Raw genomic sequence first — 22859 nt, 5'->3', positions numbered from 1 at the left:
GATATCAGATGAAAACATTGTGATACATGACAATGAATCAGCTGTTTTTCCTTTTCCCTTCTAAGTTTAGTCACCCGAGTCATTAAAGATTTACACACACATATTAGAACAACGTGATAACATCCTAAGCATTATCACAGTTACCGCATGTCTTAAATCCGCTTTGCGTTCACACAAAGACAAGGAAACACACAGTAGGGCAATACTTGGTATGTGTGTGTGTGTGTGTGTGTGTGTGTGTGTGTGTGTGTGTGTGTGTGTGTGTGTGTGTGTGTGTGTACTTGTTAATAAACACTGCAATTAATATCAGAACGCTAGAACAGTCCTGCTCCCTTCTCAGTATTTCCATGTCTAATTTTACCTCCAAAGAGTGTTTGAGTGTGCACAATATAAACGTACAGAACAGAACACAGCACGCAACTGAAAGTTAGTCCACGATCTTGTTCTGCGTTTCACATGAACTAGTTTCAGAATTTCATACCCATAAGTTGTCAAAACGTAACGACTAAAAACATTTTCTCCTTTAATACATGTACTTTTATAGTTAACTGCTGAAGGCATTAATAACCACAACTGTATCAACAGCTGTGCCTTTGTCTGCACACCTAATAGCGGTGAATCGTGCGTTGTAATCACCTCGCGCCGCCTCGTTTGGAGCACATACGTGATAAGGTGACAGCTCACCTGATATATTTATGGAGACTTTTTCGCGCTCAATCAGTTGTCGACATACTGTGGAGCAGACAGGTACACAAGTCGAGCCAGTGTTTCCAAAGGACATTCGTGATATATGACTAAGACAGGAGAAACATTAAATAAAAGCTACAAGGAAAGTAAAACCGTGAACTCTGGGAAACCAGAAAAAAAAGAAAAAAGCATACTGAGATTGCAGTGAGTGGTGGGTAGTGTTTGACTAGCCAAGCATTGTCACAGAACAAATCTTAGTTCTTCACAACAACCGCACCTGTGTTGAGGTGTCTGTCACACCGGTGAAGCATCAAGAACACGACGGACGAACTAGACACGCACTCACTTCATTTTTGAAAACTGCAGTACTACCTACACCTGAAGAACTCCAACTTAATACAGATGGCACGCAAGATCAGGAGAGTGAGCGGGGAAGCGGTGGGCGAGGTGCACGGGGCGAGGAGGGTCCATCGAGCTGGATCAAGGAGATGTATTTTCTGTGACAGTCACCATGCTACTGGAACCACCGAGACGTCGAACACAACCAATGAACCAGTCAACATCGGGGTAATGTCATCTGCTATCGATATCTACAATTCATATAACGCCATTATGAGAAACGACACAACTGTAACAATGATGACCTTCTCTGTGCCTCAACACACTCAAGTGAATCTCTCTGTGGAAGAAGATAACCTCCCTCCCACCATGTACCGGATCCATGCCGTCACTCTCAGCCCAACAGGTCTGAATAATGCGGACGGCACACCCCGGTCACATGACTTCAGCACTGGTGACCAAGGACAGCTGCACACCGTCCTGATGACTATCCGTTGCAGCGCCAACACGACTCTTCCATAACATGATGAATGGTAAGTTTGATATAATCACTAAGCATGAGACAACCCATTATCTTTGCATTATTTGTCTCGAGAGGCATTAGAGCTACTGGAAATGAAGTGATAATTTTTCTAAATTATATCATTCAGTAATGGTACTGGACCCTAGGGTGTATGTAACATAATTCAAGTTGACGAGTGTTTAAAGGAAGAAACGTATTCGTTGGAGTGAAATAATTTGAAATATTGATCAATTAGAAAATATCAAATACTTTTCCCAGCCGTTCAGAATTGCTTTGCCTTCTCAAATTCACATATTGCTTATGATAAAGAAATTTTGTGTGTTGGTAATTGTAACTGAAAGGAGAGCTAGTCCAGACATCAGTCACCTTGCAACCTTGACTTGTAGTTTTCTGATAAAAACTCCTTGTTGATTCATAGAATGATGTGGTCAGTTCTGCAGACCACTTCCATTAGACAGATTTCCTCCTTTCAACAAAAAAAATGTCATACTTGATTCATTATATTAGCCGCATGAATGCAATTAACTCAGCATCCCTTCAGATTTATCTTGACTAATGTGAGATCATCCCTCGTGCCCTGAAGTCTGCCTACTGTAGGCAACAGCAAAACGGCAAGGTCTTATGTAACAAACCAGCAGCATTAAGGCCCCGAAATATTTCAGAAAGCTGAAAATCATTATTTTAGGTGTATGATGTACTATCAGAACGAGATGGTGCCATGTTATAAGGATAATAAGAACAAAGAAACAGTCTGATCTTGAATTTTAGGAAAATATGCTCTGTGTGTAGGATATAATGTAAAAAAAAAAAAATATTGTTGTTGGATGGTAAAGTACAGAATTACTAAGTCTTACCATTCTCAGGACTGTAGCCCTGGGCGTCGGAGCAGCTCCTTGAGGGCATGCAGGACTGCCGGCGAGGGGTTTGGGAAGTGACGAGACGGGATGAACAGCTTGAAGGCTGACGAAACATCACTGCGTGAAAAACATCTTCGAGAATCATGGTCATGGAGCAGCTCAAAATGGATACCAAATTAGCACGACCACAACGACCCCTCTTCACACTTCATTCTATCAGTATTACATAACAACTTTCTGCAGTGCAGTATTTTATATTTTCATAATTTACATGTAAATAAAACATTTAATTTGCCAAGAGTGAATTTTCTCTTTATCACACACACACACACACACACACACACACACACACACACACACACACACACACACACATAACCTTTTCAGTCTGGCCACAGCAGCTTCAAGCCATGCAGAGATCAAGCATAACATTCTGCCACTCCATCCCGTAGACTGTCATCGTGTGGGCCTTCACAAACTTTATCGAAACAGTTGAGATCTTTGCCATCATATCCACCAGTTACTGCTACTCCTACTACTACTACTACTACTACTACTACTATTACTACTACTACTACTTCTACTACTACTACTACTACTACTACTATTACTACTACTACTACTACTACTACTACTACCACTACTACTACTACTACTACTATAATACCATTATAATACCACAACTGTCACTACATATTACTACTGCTGCTGCTGCTGCTACTACTACTACTGCTACTACTACTACTACTACTACTACTACTACTACTACTACTACTACTACTACTACTACTACTACTACTACTACTTTTTTATGTAGGAGGGACACCAGACAAGGGCAACAGAAATCCAATAAAAAAAAAAAAGACTCACTGAGATGCCTGTCCCCGAATAGGGTCAAAAGCGGTAGTCAAAAACTGAATGATTGAAACCTCCCTCTTGAAGGAGTTCAAGTCATAGGAAAGTGGAAATACAGAAGCAGGTAGGGAGTTCCAGAGTTTACCAGAGAAAGGGATGAATGATTGAGAATACTGGTTAATTCTTACATTAGAGAGGTGGTCAGAATAGGGGTGAGAGAAAGAAGAAGGTCTTGTGCAACGAGGCCTCGGGAGGAGGGGAGGCATGCAGTTAGCAAGATCAGAAGAGCAGTTAGCATGAAAATAGCGGTAGGAGATAGCAAGATATGCAACATTGCGGCGATGAGAAAAAGGCTGAAGACAGTCAATTAGAGGAGAGGAGTTGATGAAAGGAAAAGCTTTTGATCCCACCCTGTGTAGAAGAGTGATATGAGTGGAACTTCCCCAGACATTTGAAACATACTCCATACATGGACGGATAAGGCCCCAGTACAGAGTTAGCAGCTTGGGGGGATGAGAAGGACTGGAGGAGACGTCTCAGAACACCCAACTTCATAGAAACTGTTTTAGCTAGAGATGAGATGTGAAGTTTCCAGTTTAGATTATATGTAAAGGACAGACCGAGGATGTTCATTGCAGAAAAGAGGGACAGTTGAGTGTCATTGAAGAGGGGATAGTTACTACTATAATACCATTATGATACCAACACTGTCACTACATACTACTACTGCTACTACTACAACTACTACTATTACTACTACTACTACTACTACTACTACTACTACTACTACTACTACTACTATTATACCATTATAATACCACCAATCACTGCATATTACATACTACATACTACTACTACAACAACAACAACAACTACTACTACTACTACTACTACTACTACTACTACTACTACTACTACTACTACTACTACTACTACTACTACTACTACTACTGGAACTAGATTTCATATCCCATAATGTTTGGGAAATACTACGTTTGGGATACTACGTGTGGAAATAAAAAAAATAATAATGATAATAATGACAAGAATGGGGGTACGATTTAGTACTATTCTATTCCAGTTACAATGTAAAACTGTTCCAATACAAAGTATATGTATATTAGGAGAAAAAAAAAAAGACTGTAAAATTGTCATTATTTATTCGAAATCTTAAGTTATCATGCAAGACTGATGTCACTCACATAGACATTACATAATAAAGAAACCAATGTAACATCATACTCAGCGGTGAAATAGAAGTAAAGTATATTGCACGGTTATTGTGTGTGTGTGCGTGTGTGTGTGTGTGTATTGAGAAGAAAGAGAGAGAGAGAGAGAGAGAGAGAGAGAGAGAGAGAGAGAGAGAGAGAGAGAGAGAGAGAGAGAGAGAGAGAGAGAGAGAGAGAGAAATCCACATTCAGTAGAGCCACTAAGTTAACTAAATACATCATCTGCATCTTGTATGGTCTTTTTACATTAATCTGTGTACAAAAAACATTTCTGACTAGATTACTGAGTGTAAAATTATGAAATCGAGTTATTTTTATTTGATCTCTGAAATTAAAGATCATGTATGAAAACCTGAATTAACTTAATTTCTAGTCACTAACTTCTACGTATGTACGTACGCCTGCCCGTCCAGTAACCTTTACCTGTAACAGCTCACCCCACAGTGCACTCAGCGATCCTGATTCATGGAAAGGCATCAGTCGGAATCGAATTATCATCAATGAGAGGGCCGTGTTGTAGTGAGTTCCAGCATCTGGTGAAACATCTTGTTGAAAGAGATTTTAAAAATAAATGCGTAAGATAAGATTTTACGGAAAAAAAATAATCCTCTACCAATATTCTTATGCGATAAATACAGCAGGATTACCAATGAACATTTACAATAGCTGGCAATACACACACACACACACACACGCACGCACACACATCCTGCACTGCACGCAATGGAGACTTGTCGCCAGGATTCAGCATCTTGCTCAACACACTGACACGAGGGTTATCTTTGATGAACGTGGCAAAGACACGGTGCTGTGCTACGCAGGAACCTCAAATAATAATGCCTTCATAAATACTTTGTGGTGGTTATTATCTTTTTATTTCATATGCTTTCATTACCATTGTTCTGGTTATACTAGTGTATATATATATATATATATATATATATATATATATATATATATATATATATATATATATATATATATATATATATATATATATATATATATATATATATATATATATATATATATATATATATATATATATATATATATATATATATATATATATATATATATATATATATATATATATATATATATATATATATATATATATATATTATATATATATATATATATATATATATATATATATATATATATATATATATATATATATATATATATATATATATATATATATATATATATATATATATGATGAGGAGAAAAATCTTTAAATGAAGACATTAGATGCCAAACATTGATTAAAATGCTGTTCTTGTTACAAAAACTGAGCTGGCATATGTTATTACGTCTTCCACTCACAGGCTTGAAGCCTTTCTTTTTTCCTGACAAGTGCTCCCCTCTAGCCTTAAAGTTAACTTGAAAGACGTGACATCGAGTTCATGAGACATATTTTAAAACTTAGATATATGGAGGAAGGTAAGCCTTCCTCTGAAAGACCGGTAGTCAAGCAGTGAACGAAAACCTCAGGCTGGAGAGGCAGGCACGGTGCCCCTCAAGGCTGTCTGAGGGCATCAGGGGGATTTGGTGTCATTTTAATTTCATCATTACTTTGAAGAGGAATCATATGGGGCCTTCATGTCTCCAGCATGTTTCAATCACTATTTTTATCTCAACTGTACTTTTTATTTTTCTACCTGTTGCACAGTCCCTCTCACGGAGTTATTAAGAAAACATCGAGAAAAATAATGATGTACTCGTACATATACGTGAATTTTATAGAATGAAATAGAAACTATAAAATCCATTATATTTTCAGCCGAGATATAAAAGTAAGTTTATACATATATTTCATCGTTGGAAATATTTATCTTTTAATGACTGAAAGACTTTGGGCAGATGTTTAGTGCACTTGCTAAGGTTACAAAAATAACCAGACTTTTTGTGACCTGAAAGACATTCATCAGGACATGAAGGGTATGTAACACAAACAATGACTTGTGTTCCATCACCAAAATTCCCATTAAGACTCCCATGTGGTTCTGACAATATTTACATCACTCACATGCGAGTACACACGTTTCAGTGGGATCGCATATACTATTACGAATTGTACACAACGTTTTACTTAACACTTAACATACAATTAAATTATTAAAGCCTAAAAAATTTATAATGGAAACAACACTAGTGCTGTACCAACTGAGATGTACGTGATGGCAGACGCTTAACTGACGTCACCAAGGCTGCGGTAAACACAACCGTCCCATGTGCAATCAAAGGCCTGATATCCTGCAGGTGCTGGGATGGCCACTGCCTCACGCGACGTCTGTCGATTCCCATGACTTTCTACATGAGATACAGTACAGACTGAAGATACCCTTGAGGCTCCTAGAGGAGGAGGAGGCACTCCTCTATCTCAGAATGTCAATAGAGTTTGTTATAAAGTCTCCACCAGGCCAGGCAGATCAGAGAGGCCACGACACACCTGCTGACGGCTGCTGGAAGGCTTGGGCAGCACGATGGCTTGTTTTTCCTCCATGCCTGTGTGGAAGAAAGTTCTTACATGAATCTGTTATAAAGAAAGGTATGCAGATTTTCACCGATGAAGCATACTTTTAATATAAAGCTTTTATTTAAAACATACGTCATGGATGTGGTATTATCTGTCTTGTGGTAAGCAACCATTCCTTTCCGAGAAGGGGGAAGGAGTCGTGCATTGTTTGCTTAATTATATGATAGTTACCTTTGCGGTGTCAAGCTCAAAATGGTCGGCGACCTTGCGCAAGTCGCCACCAATGTGCCGCCACTGCTGTTCCTCTCGCTGCTGCCTTCCTTCTGTGGTGTGTGCGTGGGCATGGCTACTCAACGCTGCGGTGGTCCATGTCAGGTGAGAGAAGTGGGGGAGGTGACTCTGCAGTGAGCAGCATGTATCAAACACTTCAGTCAGCCGTGCCTTGCAAACTTCTTCCTCGGTAGTGGCCTTCGCTGGTAGTGCTTCAGGTGTGTCTGGAAGCAGTGGACGTGAGGGCCGAGGATGCATCTGGGATGTGGTGAGCTGGGCATCACCACAGCCACAGCTCTGGTGACCCGGGGTGGGTGGCGGGGTGTTGCTGAGCACAATGTCTGGGAGAAGAAATGTCTCTGAGGGGGAAAAAAAAAGAAAAAAAAGAAATTACAGACTTTATAGTACTGATTTCAGCAATAGATATCAGGGACACTCAACATCATCCATTTTTGCTCCTGATAACCTTATCGTGACGTTCGTTACTCAGACGGTGAGGGAGTCCATCTCGGTTATGTGACTTGAGTGTGTATCTATAAAAGGTTGCCGAATAAGTGAAGTTGTCACTTAATGACTAAGTCGAAGTGTTGCTAAAGTTACGTTCCCACTCTCTGCGAAGGTTGATGCGTACATTACGCAAGTCTGATTTTTTATGAACACTTCAACGAAAAATTGCGCAAATGGCTCACACTAAACTTTATTAGTATTGATAACGCTTGTTACTAATATACAAAAAATTATGCCAACGAATATGCATGATCTTTATACCTCAGCTTGAGAGGGAATCCAACCATGATCCTATAAAAGCTAATTTTGGAATAAGAAAGCATTATAAACGCAACACTTTGTAGGATCCTCTTTGTAGTAGGAGAACTCTTACAGTAATTCAAGTGACAGTAATAGCAATGGCAGTAGCATTAGTAAGGTAGCAGCAGAAGCAACGGCAGCAGCAACAGCAACAGTAGTAGTAGCACTAGCAGTAGTAGTACTAGTATAGTAGTGATAGTAGTGGGGGTAGCAGCAACAGTAGTAGTAGTAGTAGTAGTAGTAGTAGTAGTAGTAGTAGTAGTAGTAGTAGTAGTAATGGTAATACTAACAGCAGCAGCAGCAGCAGCAACAGCAGCAATTGCTGCAACAGCAGTATCAACTATAACACTATTACTACTACTACTTCTACTACTACTACTACTACTACTACTACTACTACTACTACTACTGCTGCTGCTGCTGCTGCTGCTGCTGCTGCTGCTATTGCTGCTACTGCTACTGCTACAACAACTATCACTACTATTACTTCTACTACTACTATTTATATTACTACTACTACTACTACTACTACTACTACTACTACTACTACTACTACTACCACTACTACTACTACTACTACTACTACTACTACTACTACTACTACTAGTGACACAATCTTAACATGTTAAGTCCCATTAAATTTTGCCAGTGGTTAAGTTAATCACTCCACGGGCGTCACATGATTGCCTTCCTCCTCCCTCACCCTCAACTCGGTCGCTGCCCTAATCACACACCAGTAGAAACACTGTCAGGGACACGACTTGCGAACGGGGGGTTAGTAGTGATAGAGTGGTAGCGGCGGCACTCTACGCAAGAACCAAGAGTTAAGCATTATGTTCTTTATACGTTTCCGGAATGCAGCAATTTAAAATCTCCCCTGAATTATAAAATAAATAAAATAAATAAAATAAAATAAATAAATACATAAATAAAGTAAAATAAACCATACCTACGTAATTTCTCTCTCTCTCTCTCTCTCTCTCTCTCTCTCTCTCTCTCTCTCTCTCTCTCTCTCTCTCTCTCTGTGTGTGTGTGTGTGTGTGTGTGTGTGTGTGTGTGTGTGTGTGTGGTGTTAAAAATATATCACTCTAAGTAAGAAGACAATAAGGATGAAATCTATGAAAATTTTACGTACGTATTCAAAACTCCACACACGCACATGAAAACTCCGAGCTATGCACAAAAGCGATTTTGATTATAACGAGACAAGACAAAGAACGAATTGGTGTGACTAAAAGCGAAGGTGACACTGTGCATACAAGGACAGATTAGAACTTGCGGTCTTGTTTCAACGAGATGCAACAGTATTGAACAGGTGTATCTCCTAATGAGTCGCGTTCCGTCCCAAGCTTTCCCAACACACACACACACACACACACACACACACACACACACACACACACACACACACACACACACACACACACACACAGAGACACGGTGCGTCGCGATAGCGTGCGGTCAAGGTTTCCACGTTCAGGTGAATGACCTCAGCAGGTGTACATCTCCTTTACAGGTAACAAAGACGCCAGTGTAAGTGATAGAAGTACGACATTCCTTTATTGCGCCAAACTGGATCTATGGTACGTGTTCGCGCTCTCTCTCTATCTCTTCATCTACACACACACAGGTACTGATTCAATTCTCTGTTTAAGGGATCGAAAAAAAAACAAAAAAAACAATGAAGATACGCAGTCACGAAATTTGATCCATGATTTTTTTTTTTTTTCGTATGACAAAACTTTTTTTGTGTGTGTGTGACATACGGAAGCGCGGTATAATCTGGAAGGATTATTCGCCTTATCTAACTTGTATCTTACATGTTTCAAAGGCGTCTGACGATCTTCTGAATCACAAAGAAGAAGAAGAAGAAGAAGAAGAAGAAGAAGAAGAAGAAGGAAGATAATGCTGTGATAATGTGTTCACTCCAAAATCATAACTCCCTCAGAGTAAGACTCACCTGTTCCGGCAAGGCAGTGGCAGCTCGTGTCTCTCATGCAGCCCTCATGGCAGCTGGTAATACAAGTGTCACTCATGTTCCCCACGTAGCCCAAGGGAACTGCACCGGCGTGAAGCAAATGAATCATGTTCGGGAGTCGAGTCCACTGAGGCGCCCTGAACGTTGCCTGGCTCGTGCCTCCCACTTAGTCAATATCCACGCGGGAACTGAGTCCTGGGATGCTCAGCTGTGGCTAACAGGTCCCAAGTCCAACACACCAGATGAACGTGACACGTGCGCGCGCAGACTCCCATCCCTCATCACACTGAGATCTATTACCGTCATTATTTTTCTTCTCTTTCTGAGTACTGTACAGCCACATAAGTATCAGTCTCATACACTGTCACACATCACATAACATAACAAAAAAAAATATGAAAATGGCTGTGTTCCATTGAGGAGGGTATTGAGATGATAGCAAGTGGCGGCAACTGGTAGTACGTGGTGGTGGTGGTGGAGCTCACACGCGCCGCCAATCACGGCCAGGAGGAAACACGTGGCCCGCACCGGCTGCCCCTCTTTATTAAACTAGGAATCGCTGCATCCTGGTCAATATTATATTTTAGACGCACGGAGTCAATACCTTTGCCGAGTAAGACTAACGTGTACATGAATGGCTGCTTTAAGGGACAAGGCTAGGTGAATGAACTGCTTAATGCCAGCTGACCGAAAAGTGAAGAGCGAAATTATCAGAAATAGTGGAGTGGAGCTTTTGTTTTCCGTTTCTAAAAAAAGTTCCACTTTAATTTTCAAAACTTTTTTATATTTGCTTTACATCATTGGAATGCCGTCTCTTCGGTATTTCTCGCCTCCAGTCCCATTCCATTTGTCTCGTTGATACATGAGTCTCTCTCTCTCTCTCTCTCTCTCTCTCTCTCTCTCAGCCGCGGTGTGCACCATACAGAGGTGATGGCCTACACGCACCTCAAGGTCTGGCTGATAAGAGTGACCCAGTCTACCACCGTTACTGCAGCTGCTGCCGCTGTGATAGCACTTATCGCTGTGACTCATCGCCTCCACATGCTACCTTCCTCACCCGCGGTACTATGGTTTCCGCAACTCTTTCCGTCACCCTTCCTTTCTTTCATCCTGTTCACCGTAACGCTGTGAGACAATACAAATTTATTTTCCCCACGGCCATCCTTCTCTCACTATTGATCTAATCTCGTTTTAGATATCTACGTTACATAAGCATGGAATGTAAGGGCTGTGAAAGCTCAGACGTGTTATAAAAGAAAAGTGCCATGTTTTCTCACATAACAAGGGAAAAAAATAATCATCATCCATCTATATATATAAACAAACTGGCTCTTTACTATCTCGTTAATGTTATTTGATTGTTGTCGTTTTCTTTCGAAACGAAAAGGCAACTAAATGAATGTCAATCTTCCATTATGCATCAAATTAGGACTTGAAATTATAATTTTTACGGTAGTCAGCAACGACGCCACGAACACATGCAGCATGCATGCCAAACACATGGGGCTGTGTTGGATGATAATACGGCGGAGTCAACAGCGCTGCGTAAAATGAGTGGCTGCTGCTACCCGCGCCACGTGTCGGCTTGTTTACTACTGGACCGGTAGACTTGCATAATGTGGATAACAAAGGTGTGTGTCTTAATTTTGTACTTTTGACGGAGCTATCGTTTAAAGTGTGAGTGGCAGGCAATATTAACTATACGAGTTAATATACAACTAATGAAACTACACTACGTATGTATATATGAAACTTTTAATAGTGTCTTGTAAGTTACTAGATATTTAATTTAATCTATTGTCATGTGTTGCGAAGATGCCATGGCTCAGTAGAATTCATTACTGGCGCATTCCAGCCCTAATTTATGGTTGCAGCTTTCGTATACTCTCGCCTCGCTATTGAAGGAAATGTTCCTAATCATTCATGAACATTGGACCACTTGACACCAATAACCCATCCAACCCTATGGAGCTCCGCTGGTGTCGCCCTCTCCTGTACTCACCCAGCACACCCCTAAAATTCGTCACGTTGTTGTTGTACAAGTGTCGCTTACTTTATTTCAGTATCAGGTGATATGACGTATCAGAAATACATGTGTGATATCAAGGGAGGTGCCGCCGCCATTATCTATTCCACCCTTAATAAGTTATTAGAGAGATTGAGGTTTATTACATCCACCTAGGTCAAGTGTATAGTTGTATTACGAAACATGCGTATACACTATGGTATGTAGAATCGATGCCACTAGAGCGGCGAGAAATATTTGCCCTTCGGCCTCATACGCAGATTGACGGAAAACAATGATATTTCCCGCAGCAGGATATTGTTTGTTTTTACAACTCTATTCTTGTCTGCTTGCTGAACATTTTTCTGTTCTTTGATTTGCTTCCTACTTGATACTAATTCTGTTGATAAATGTTGTGCAGTTGATAAAGGCATTGATATTTTTAGTGTGTGTGTGTGTGTGTGTGTAAAACAAAGAAGAAAATATTACACACACACACACACACACACACACACACACACACACACACACACACACACACACACACACTAAGAATATCAGTGTTTTTATCCAACTGTATAACATTAATCAAGTCACCTAAATATATCAACACAGTCAATATCAGGTAACAAGCAAATGAAGTAGATACATTATCAATAAAACCAAAGACATCATGCTGATAAGAACCTGAATAAAGGACAAACAGAAAATCGGGTAACAGTTGGCTGAGTGAAAGGTCCTCAAGCCAAGAAACAAAGATATTAACGATAATTATTATGATAGTAGTAGTAGTAGTAGTAGTAGTAGTAGTAGTAGTAGTAGTAGTAGTAGTAGTAGTAGTAGTAATGATGATAAAGATGATGATGATAATAATGATAATAATAATGATAATAATAATAATAATAATAATAATGATAATAATAATAATAATAATAATAATAATAATAATAATAATAATAATAATAATAATAATAATAATTATAGTGATAATAATAATAACAATAATAGTAATAAATATTATCTTTATTATTATTATTATCATTATTATTATTATTATTATTATTATTATTATTATTATTATTATTATTATTATTATTATTATTATTCTTATTGCAACCATCATCATCATCATCTTCATCACCATCATCATCATCATCATCATCATCATCATCATCATCATCAGAGGAGGAGGAGGCAAAGCGGGAGGGTCAAGAAAGCCACAGGTCTGTAAGCCAGGGATCCCAGCGAAGGTCGTGCGCCACTAGAGCAAAAAGAGTGATTGAGCTTCAGATTTGAATTAGTGTAGTGCTGGCAATGAAGTGTTAGAAAACGGGACGTGGAAAAAAAAATAGTTTGTAGGCAATGTTGTGGAAAGCAGTACAATACCGTGGCCGGGGGAGGAGAGAGAGAGAGAGAGAGAGAGAGAGAGAGAGAGAGAGAGAGAGAGAGAGAGAGAGAGAGAGAGAGAGAGAGAGAGAGAGAGAGAGAGAGAGAGAGAGACCTTTAAGTAGCCATGGAATTTTAATGACGTATGATTTTATACATAAAACCGTGCCTGTCTTAATTGTAAAGTAGGAACCCGGATAAACGTCAGCATTAGGGAAGCGTAGTGTTGCCCAGTCCCAGGGATAATCTTTTACGATCCTCCCAGGAACGTGGGTGCAGGATTAGTGGCGGGCAGGGCGGCCTCGTCCAGTGTGTCTCAGGATCCAGCGAGGAAGACACCATCGATTCTCAGCGAGATTGGAGGGGGTGAAAGACGCCGCTGTGTGGGGAAGGTGTTAGCTAGCCCCAGGGGTAAACAAGGATGGTGTCTCCTCAATGGGGCCGTTAAGCTTATTGGAGGGACGGGGAGAACTCCATAATGGGATGGTATGTGGTTTCGAACGTCAAGGGTTCTTAGTGCTGGCCAACGCACGTGGCTGACGGCTGTGAAGACAATAACGGCCCAGGTGACAGCATCCCCTAAGGGCGTCCCCGTCCATTGGCAAACACACTTCGACACCTGTGAGGTTTTATAGTTTGTCGTAACAGTGACAAGACACACTAGCATCCCATCAGGTAGAGGTCAATTACTGACAGATTGGGACAGCCAGAAGGGGTGAGGAAACAAATGTTTTTATGATCACACGCTTGCCTCAGTTAATACACACACCTCACTTAATATATATTTTTTTTTTTATCAACACACTATTGGAAACACACTATTGTGTCGTCACACTTATACCGAAAGATTTGTACAGTGTAACTAAATAACAAAATCAGAGGGAAGTGAAATTGAAGGGACTAAATAGAGTTAGAATATAGTTAAAACTATATTCCAACTTTATACAGTTAAAACTAATAGTGGTTTGTTTGTGCTGCTGCTACTGCTGCTACTATTGCTACTGCTGCTGCTCACACACGCACACACACACACACACACACACACACACACACACACACACACACACACACACACACACACACACACACACACACACACACACACACACACACACACACACACACACACACACGAGTATGACTTGTTGCCTAGTGCAGTAAGGGTGTCAATATGTAACTTATGTCAGAAAAATTGGGGCAAAGGAAATCAACATACTGCTACAAATATTCCCCTCAACTCTCCTTGGTTCACGAATTCCAACGTTGTGTGCACAATTGTGATGTGAAAGACGGCAGTCACCACTTATTCGTAATAGATAACAGACACGCTCATTATTGTTACGCGCATGGATTTGTATCAACACTTGAGTGGGGACCAAACAGCACACTATTCTTAGAGAGGCTCCCTGGCTCCTTTGACCGTGTCCTTCACCTCGAGAAAGTAAAGGACGCTGACCCTTAGTGTGATAGGAACAGTCCACTTCAGGAACATGCATACAAATGAGTTTATTGAACTGTCTAACTCTTGAGCCGAACAATGTCCGCACGATGATGAAATAATAAATAAATAAATATGTTAGATTTCGTCAGTTATGTGAAATACAGCCACCTCATTAATGATTTTGGCTAAAGTATTTTACCTCTCGAATACAAAAGTCCATAAACCTTTCACAAATATTACGTAACATGCCTTATGAAGTAACACGGATTTATTTTTCTATAATCATAAAGGCTGAATAAGAATAGGAAAGTTGATCTCAATCATTTTGTTCTACGGATAAGAGAACGTTATATCTTTAGTAAAACATACAATATTTCATAAACCTCTCGCACTTCTATGGTGTTACACTATGGTGTTAATATTTAGATTTTTTTTTTTCCTTACGAAAGGCGCAGCCAGACGAGCAACATGGCAGCACATCCTTCGAAATGCGTGTCAAACACACAGCAGGAGAACAAAACTTCATGGAGGTTGTGATATTGCACGGAAAATACATCAAACACTGATTTCTAGCAAAACAGATGTGAAGTGTATAATAAACTCTAATATTAAAGCAAATTTAGTGCATTAGTGACGAGGTTAAGTATAGCAAATATTCCGGTTACACCGAAAACCAAGAAAGGAGATGAAGAGAGAATAGAGAAACTTGTGCAGAGGCGATGTGAACTGGGTAACAACCACCGCTGAAAAGTAACGACGAGTATTACGTACTATTGGTGATGATGCTAGAAGTGTGGTACTGAGAGAGAGAGAGAGAGAGAGAGAGAGAGAGAGAGAGAGAGAGAGAGAGAGAGAGAGAGAGAGAGAGAGAGAAATGTGGTGACAAAGTGATGAAGAGGATATTTTCTTTAGTGAGTCACCCGTCGCAGTCAGGCTGCCTCCCGGCCCCGGGGTCTGAGGTGAACAAATCAATGTCGTGATTCACAGCCGCTGCTCCTCAGTGCTTGACGCACCTCCCACGCCGCTTAATGACTCACCCCCAACAACGAGAGGAGTAATGATATGTGTGCTGAGCTGCTGAGGTAAGTAATGTTAACTATTTAGACTAAATACAGAAAAAAATAAATGATGAAATGATGTGCATTTATTTTTACATGTGAAGGGGAGACTGGTCAGGGGCACGAAAAGTTTGCTCATTTGTCTCGGAAAGAAAACGATAGTTAGAATTTCGAAAAATAAAGTGTAAGAAAAATAAATATGTAAGTAGATAAATGATAAATGATGAAGAAAATAAATTTAAATTATGAGAGTAATACATATATCCATACTATATATATATATATATATATATATATATATATATATATATATATATATATATATATATATATATATATATATATATATATATATATATATATATATATATATATATATATATATATATATATAAGTCAAATAAGAAAAAATAAAATAAAATAAATAGTGGCTCGTGAAATATACCTTTGCTCGACCAAATATGATTTGTTTACTTAATAAGATATGAAGACTGAACTTAACACTATACCAGTTCATTCCACAAGAGGTACAACCACGCACCGCTCTCTTCCTTATGCGCGCACACGCACACATACACCTCTCTCTCTCTCTCTCTCTCTCTCTCTCTCTCTCTCTCTCTCTCTCTCTCTCTCTCTCTCTCTCTCTCTCTCTCTCTCTCACACATTCACGTGCGAGCATGACCTACATGCTTTCACGACTTGTGATAAAGGTCGTTTCAAGCAGTAATTAGTGTTAGATGGTGTCAGAAGACTTACGTACGTACAGTACATGTACTGGCCGAGGGCAGAGCAGCGCACAGCAGGTCCAGCAGGAGAGGAGAGGATCTGCAAGCTGTGCCAAGAGTTGATGATTTGAAAGTCAAACTTGTATCTTGTAAGACGCGTGAGAAAATCATGAATCGTTAAAGAGTCGTATAATTCTTGTGACTGTCCCAGTGGCTGAAATATCAACAGGTTAAGTTCAGGATACCCTTACACCTCCGGAAGACAAAATCCTCACAACAACATGACTAAGACGAAAGGCATTTACATTTCACAGCGAAAACACAAAATTAGAACTGCGTATCGGAGCGCTTGTCTCGTGAGCATCTAATCAGCTCTTATCGCTCCGCTGTCTGTCTCACATACTATAGCAAACACAGCTACCAAGGACTAAATTCTCTTCAGTCACGTCAACAGCATTACGCATGACACATACACATGACCCTGATGAACCCTCAATTTTAGCTCAATTTTAGCTTTTTTTTATGATTTATTGAGGTCTCGCTGACCCAAAAGCAGAGTGAAAAACAGTAAACATAATAAAGAACAAAATAAACTCCTTTCCTTCGTTTTTCTTTACTATATTTGAGCATAAGATAACCGGCGGAAAAGAAAAAAAAATGGTTCTGCGTGCACGTAACTCTTCAGTTGAGTATCCAGATAAAATTAGTAATAATTACTCCAGCTTGTTCATTTTAATCAGAGAAAGAAGATTAAATGACCGAAGAGTATCTATCCATTTGACTGACCAAAACACTCAAGGCTATCTGTCCCATGTGCACGTTGTTTTGTTTTTCTCTTGTCAATTTTTTTTTTTTACGGTAGTTTGTTTTGACGTTTCGGGTAACTGCGTCAGTCATGTTTCTTCGTCACAGTGAAAGGCGGTATTATCCACATCAGTGTGGTAAACTGAGGTGATGCGTGGTGCGCATATCTATCATGGTTGTTTATTACAGCTGGCTGACGACTGGTGCATCTTGTCTTGACTTGACTGGTTGCTTATTAATCTGTCTTTTTCCTGGTTCACTTCATTCACATTATTCATACAAGAGACATGACAAACATTTTTTTTTGTCATTCACTCTTCTGGTGTTACTTAACCAAGCCCTATCTGCTGAAATTAATAGCGCAAGGTCTAAATACAGTCACCAGTGGGTGCGACACAGGGTAGACCATCTCTTGAATCTGTTGTGGACGAGTTAGTGAGATTTATGTTGCCCTATTGGGGCGGGATCCTAGAGAATGAGTGAGCAAGTAAGGAGCACCTGATGCTCTCTATCTACTACTGCTTGCTGCCTTGATTCAGGAGATATTTATTTTATTTCTTCATAGTGAAGCAGCAAATTTTGTCTGACTGGCGCGTTTGGTGGGTAGAGGCTTGAAGTTTTGTTTCTGGTTTTAAAGAAAGCATTGGCGTATGATAGCAGTAAAACTTTTCCAAGGAATGTTTGTGAATAGAATGAAAGAATGTGAGAAAAAATAGATTTTTTCTTTAGTAACGATGATGAAGAGAAGTTCTTTTCACCACTTTTCGTATGCGTACGAGCGCTGCACCGGTCATAATTTATCTTAACCTATTTTTTTTTCCCTCTTACAAAAGTACTCGATTTAACAGCTGATGGATGACAAGTAAGAAATACATCAGTACAACTAATGCATTCTATATAAAGTAAGGATGAAATTCTAGATTACATGTAAAATCTTTCTTACTTGAATCACTATTTCTTTGTTTCAGTATTAAATTTTCTGAATAAGTGCATTAGCCATCAGCCATCATCTCCACCATTCAGTGTGGATCAGCACTCGGCTCTCCTATTACTCCATCCACATTGCCCTGCCCGCACACTCATCCATCCCCGCCTCTCCTTTTCCGCACGACACGTTCTCCTGGTCTGCCTTCATGATACCAAACATTCCACGCGCGAACCATATTCTCTCGGCACCCTAACAAAACCATGCCAGCTCCACGTCCCTTTATTCGTTTCTCCTCTGACCTTCCCTGCATTCTCTCCTCTCTCAGTGGGGCGTCGTCGTTATACAAGCACGCATCAAGGAAGCGTCATCCACATTGCTCTGAGCCGTGAGCCATACAACCCTGCCTCTCTGCGACCGACGCCGCCGGCAACAGCAATCAATAAGTCGGGCACCTCTGACTCACGGGTGGATAGGCGTCGACCGTAGGGAAGAGAGAGATTATGGTGCGAAGCTTCCGGAGCGCGTCTATGGGTCTCTTGTGTGTATTGAAAAGAAGACAAAGAAGAAGAAGAAGAGAGAGAGAGAGAGAGAGAGAGAGAGAGAGAGAGAGAGAGAGAGAGAGAGAGAGAGAGAGAGAGAGAAAGTGGAGAAAATGCGTTGATTACTGATCATCATGGAGTCTTGTGACGCTTATTTTCCACACGTGAGCGACGACCTATATTTTGCAGCACGTGCTTCATCGCGCACCACATGCTCCATCTTGCTTGCACACGATATGCGTGGATTTTATTTATTTATTTTTTTCTTCAGCTTGTCACTTGCCGCGCCTCAGCAGAGTAGATGTGCTAGAACATACATTGTAATAAATAAATGCGCAGCTAGTTACTGGACCCTGTGACCAGAATGGCGACAAACAGGTTCTGGAACAGTTTAATGCAACATACATCATTATGGATATTTAATTTAACAAGATCAATAGCTGGAGAGTTCCGGGAGGGAAGCAGCGGAGCGCGGGACATTCCAAACATATTTCGCGGAGCTGGTCGCTAATGGACTGTGGAGGGTGACTCCCCAACCCATGCGTCACACTTTTGACGTCAGTAAACACACCTTCCCAGGCTATGTAACTCGTCTCACCTGAAATGATTCGCCAACACTTAAGTCGCGCGTGTGTGTGTGTGTGTGTGTGTGTTGGATGCACCAGTCCTATCTACGTAAACAAGTACGTACGCACACAAAATGGATTTCAAAACCTTTATCACGACCACACAACACAACAACTTACGTAGCATCACCCACGGTACTGTTAAATAACAACATTATCTCATCTCATAAGCTTTCCTCCTTTAACTTTCCTCCTTTGCTCAAAATTTCGGCTTTCATGAATGTCCTTATTTCGTCATGAAGCCGTGGGAACCTTATGGGTGGCGCACAAAAATCAGGACTCAGGTTCCGTTTATGGTGAGTGGCTGGCAGTGCCATTATCGGCTTTCAGCGTGGCCACGGAGGATGACGGACGCTGCCTGGGAATGACACACTTACACACACACACACACACACACACACACACACTTAACTTTGTAAGCCGATATTCATTTCAACTTAGTCACGACAACTATATAAACTTTCCCTACACAAGGCGCTATCCATTACTTGTCCCGCCTGCCCGTGGTCGTCATTCTCTTGACGACTGTTGGTCTTCACAAGCGACATGACCTGAGTGTGCACTCCACACATTTTTGCTTAACTACTAAGCTATAAGTAACAAAATAGTTTTATGCACTTTAGACATAAGTAAAAAAAAAGATAAATAAATAAACAAATAAATTGAATAGTATCGATAAAAGTAAGAGAGAGAGAGAGAGAGAGAGAGAGAGAGAGAGAGAGAGAGAGAGAGAGAGAGAGAGAGATTCTGAATCACAGACGGAAGCAAACAAGGAATGTGATAACCGGAGTGCTGAGCCACACATCCGCGTATTGCATATTATCTGCTTCACTTACAATGATGAAAAACTGAATGAGTGGTTGATGTTTTTCTGTCAGAGATCCGAGTCACGAGTTTGTCCTTGAAACACGTAGTACGTCATTCTCTGCCCCACGGTTATTGGTCACTGTTTCCTAACTAACGCGCTGATGATGCCAACTTAGCGATGGAACAGAATAATATCGTGTGTGTGTGTGTGTGTGTGTGTGTGTGTGTGTGTGTGTGTGTGTGTGTGTGTGTGCTAAAACTAATGTTTACGGTCTGATAAGGTTATCACTAGAAGGTGAAATAAACAAATGATACTGAACTGTTGTTGATGTCCCTTAATTACAACTATGACTTAGAAAAATAAAATACTGCGTCGAGAAAAAAAATACTTTCCCTCTCCCTTCACTACCGCTGGCCATGTCTGAAAGAACTGAATTTTCTCAAGAAAAGATGCAGCAGACAGTGGAGTTGGCTGATTTTATCAACACGTGAACACTTTATGTCCCGCCTCACCGCAGCGTAACACCCTTTGGTTTAGTTTTCTCATGTGGTATTGGGTTTCATTTGTTATCGTTCTTTCCTGATGGTTCAGTTTGTATGTTTTATAATCTTCAAGTACATGGTCGTCATTTCTTCTGAGGTTTACGTTGAGCAAATTATTTTTATTTATGATAAAATTTTGTCAATAGTACATATACATAATCTGAGACTCTTAAGCTTTACAGATAACACAGGCAAACAGGATCATCGAAAGTACAAGTACGACTTCTCTCAAATGGGTCTCTTCCTCCGTGCTGCCAGTGCTCCACTACCTGTGGCCCGCGGCGACGAGAAGAAAGCCCAAAGCCGTTTCAGGAACAAAACCCAGAACCTTACAAAGGTTGATTCCTTCTCGGTGTACCAGCCCACAATACCACACGAACACCGTCCTCATACCTGCGCCCTTGAGGCCAGAACCGCCACGTACAATGCCGCCAAAACATCATCAACAGCTGTCCTCCCATTAACTTATTTTTGTAAACCAAGCAGATGCGGGTGTCAAGGGTGATTTGTGGCTAGGGGAAAATTAAGGGCCAGGACACGTTTGCCAGGTGTCATGACCCATTGGACCTCTGTAAGATTATTCCTGGCTTTGCTCTACACATTTTTTTTGAGCACTTCTCTCTCTCTCTCTCTCTCTCTCTCTCTCTCTCTCTCTCTCTCTCTCTCTCTCTCTCTCTCTCTCTGTGTGTATGTGGTCTTCTACAAATTGTTCCCAGCTCAGTTTCATGTCGCACTTGGAAACACCTTCGAAGCGCAACCTGGGGGTCCCACTGAACGATGACCTGAATTCAGTTCGCCATACAAGATGTCTTTTGGGATGCGACCATATGGAAAACGATGTACATGTTCCAACCAACGGCGTTTTCGTTGGCAAGAGAAAAATCTATGCTCAGTGAGGCAGCTTGTTTCAGAACAGCAGTGTTGGCAATTCATTCTCGCCATGTGACCCCCAAGATGCTATGCAAGCAGGGAAGATGAAAGGTTTCTAGCCGGTTTTCCTGTCTGGCGTCATTGAGGCAGCCTTGGAAGGCCGCTTGTCGATCTCGTTGTCAAGTGACCCATTGCTGTTGATAGCAGACCTCGAGAAGTGGACTGTGACTCCAAGCACTTCATTGTCAATCTTGATTAAGGATGGAGCTGGAACGCTCTGGTCCATATGCTTATATATATATATATATATATATATATATATATATATATATATATATATATATATATATATATATATATATATATATATATATATATATATATATATATATATATATATATATATATATATATATATATATATATATATATATATATATATATAAACGCACACACACACACACACACATACACACACACTTTTACGTGTAAAAATGCTACCACAGTGGTTCTTTGTACATATAAGTAACATGTGTGTTGCGCAAAGGAAAATTAACTAAAAGTTCCGTTCATTAAACTACACTGAAGCAGTACAATGAATATCAATCCAAGCTGCACCCATAGTAGTTACGTTGTCTTAGGTGTGGGCTTTTTGGCTATGGTAATTATGACACATTGGGACAGGGAAGTAGAGATTCACTGCACAAACATTCGATACCTGGACAACCCGTCACGGCAAAGCCATGCACTCGGAAAGACTTCGACGAAGCACAGCGCGCGCCGCGCCCACCACTGCCTGCAGCTCCATCCAGATGACCAGACAGATCAGCAACTTGTTTCGTCTTTGTGATGGATGTGTGCTCGAGTTTCGAAAGGAAAGTCTGTTAAGTAAGCAAACACTATAATATAATAATTTTCCCTCTCCATCACTTAGCGCTTGATAAAGTTTTGTGAAAGACTGAACACAAAGATAATGATACTGCATGTTTAAAACACACACACACACACACACACACACACACACACACACACACACACACACACACACACACACACACACATTCCACTCTCCTCCCTCAGGCCCATAAACAGGCGTC

At 40.4% G+C, this 22859-nt stretch overlaps 2 protein-coding genes across 2 annotated transcripts; one reads left to right on the top strand and one right to left on the bottom strand.

The window, feature by feature from the left end:
- The first annotated feature begins 732 nt into the window (after window positions 1-732).
- Window positions 733-4671, top strand: LOC135107436 (uncharacterized). Its single transcript, XM_064017294.1, has 2 exons — window positions 733-1559; window positions 2413-4671. The coding sequence occupies exon 1, from the start codon at window positions 1090-1092 to the stop codon at window positions 1546-1548; it is 459 nt and encodes a 152-aa protein (XP_063873364.1). The 5' UTR covers window positions 733-1089; the 3' UTR covers window positions 1549-1559; window positions 2413-4671.
- A 1031-nt stretch (window positions 4672-5702) lies between these two features.
- On the bottom strand, window positions 5703-10607 carry LOC135107435 (uncharacterized). Its single transcript, XM_064017293.1, has 3 exons — window positions 10013-10607; window positions 7207-7604; window positions 5703-7004 (listed from the first exon to the last, which is right to left on the bottom strand). Exons 1-3 carry the CDS (start codon window positions 10137-10139, stop codon window positions 6888-6890), a joined length of 642 nt encoding a protein of 213 aa, XP_063873363.1. The 5' UTR covers window positions 10140-10607; the 3' UTR covers window positions 5703-6887.
- Window positions 10608-22859: the final 12252 nt, after the last annotated feature.

Source organism: Scylla paramamosain, chromosome 15 (genome assembly GCF_035594125.1).
Source record: "Scylla paramamosain isolate STU-SP2022 chromosome 15, ASM3559412v1, whole genome shotgun sequence".
NCBI lineage: Eukaryota > Metazoa > Arthropoda > Malacostraca > Decapoda > Portunidae > Scylla > Scylla paramamosain.
Note: the sequence above shows the minus strand (reverse complement) of the source record. Positions and strands in the feature narration are given on the sequence as shown.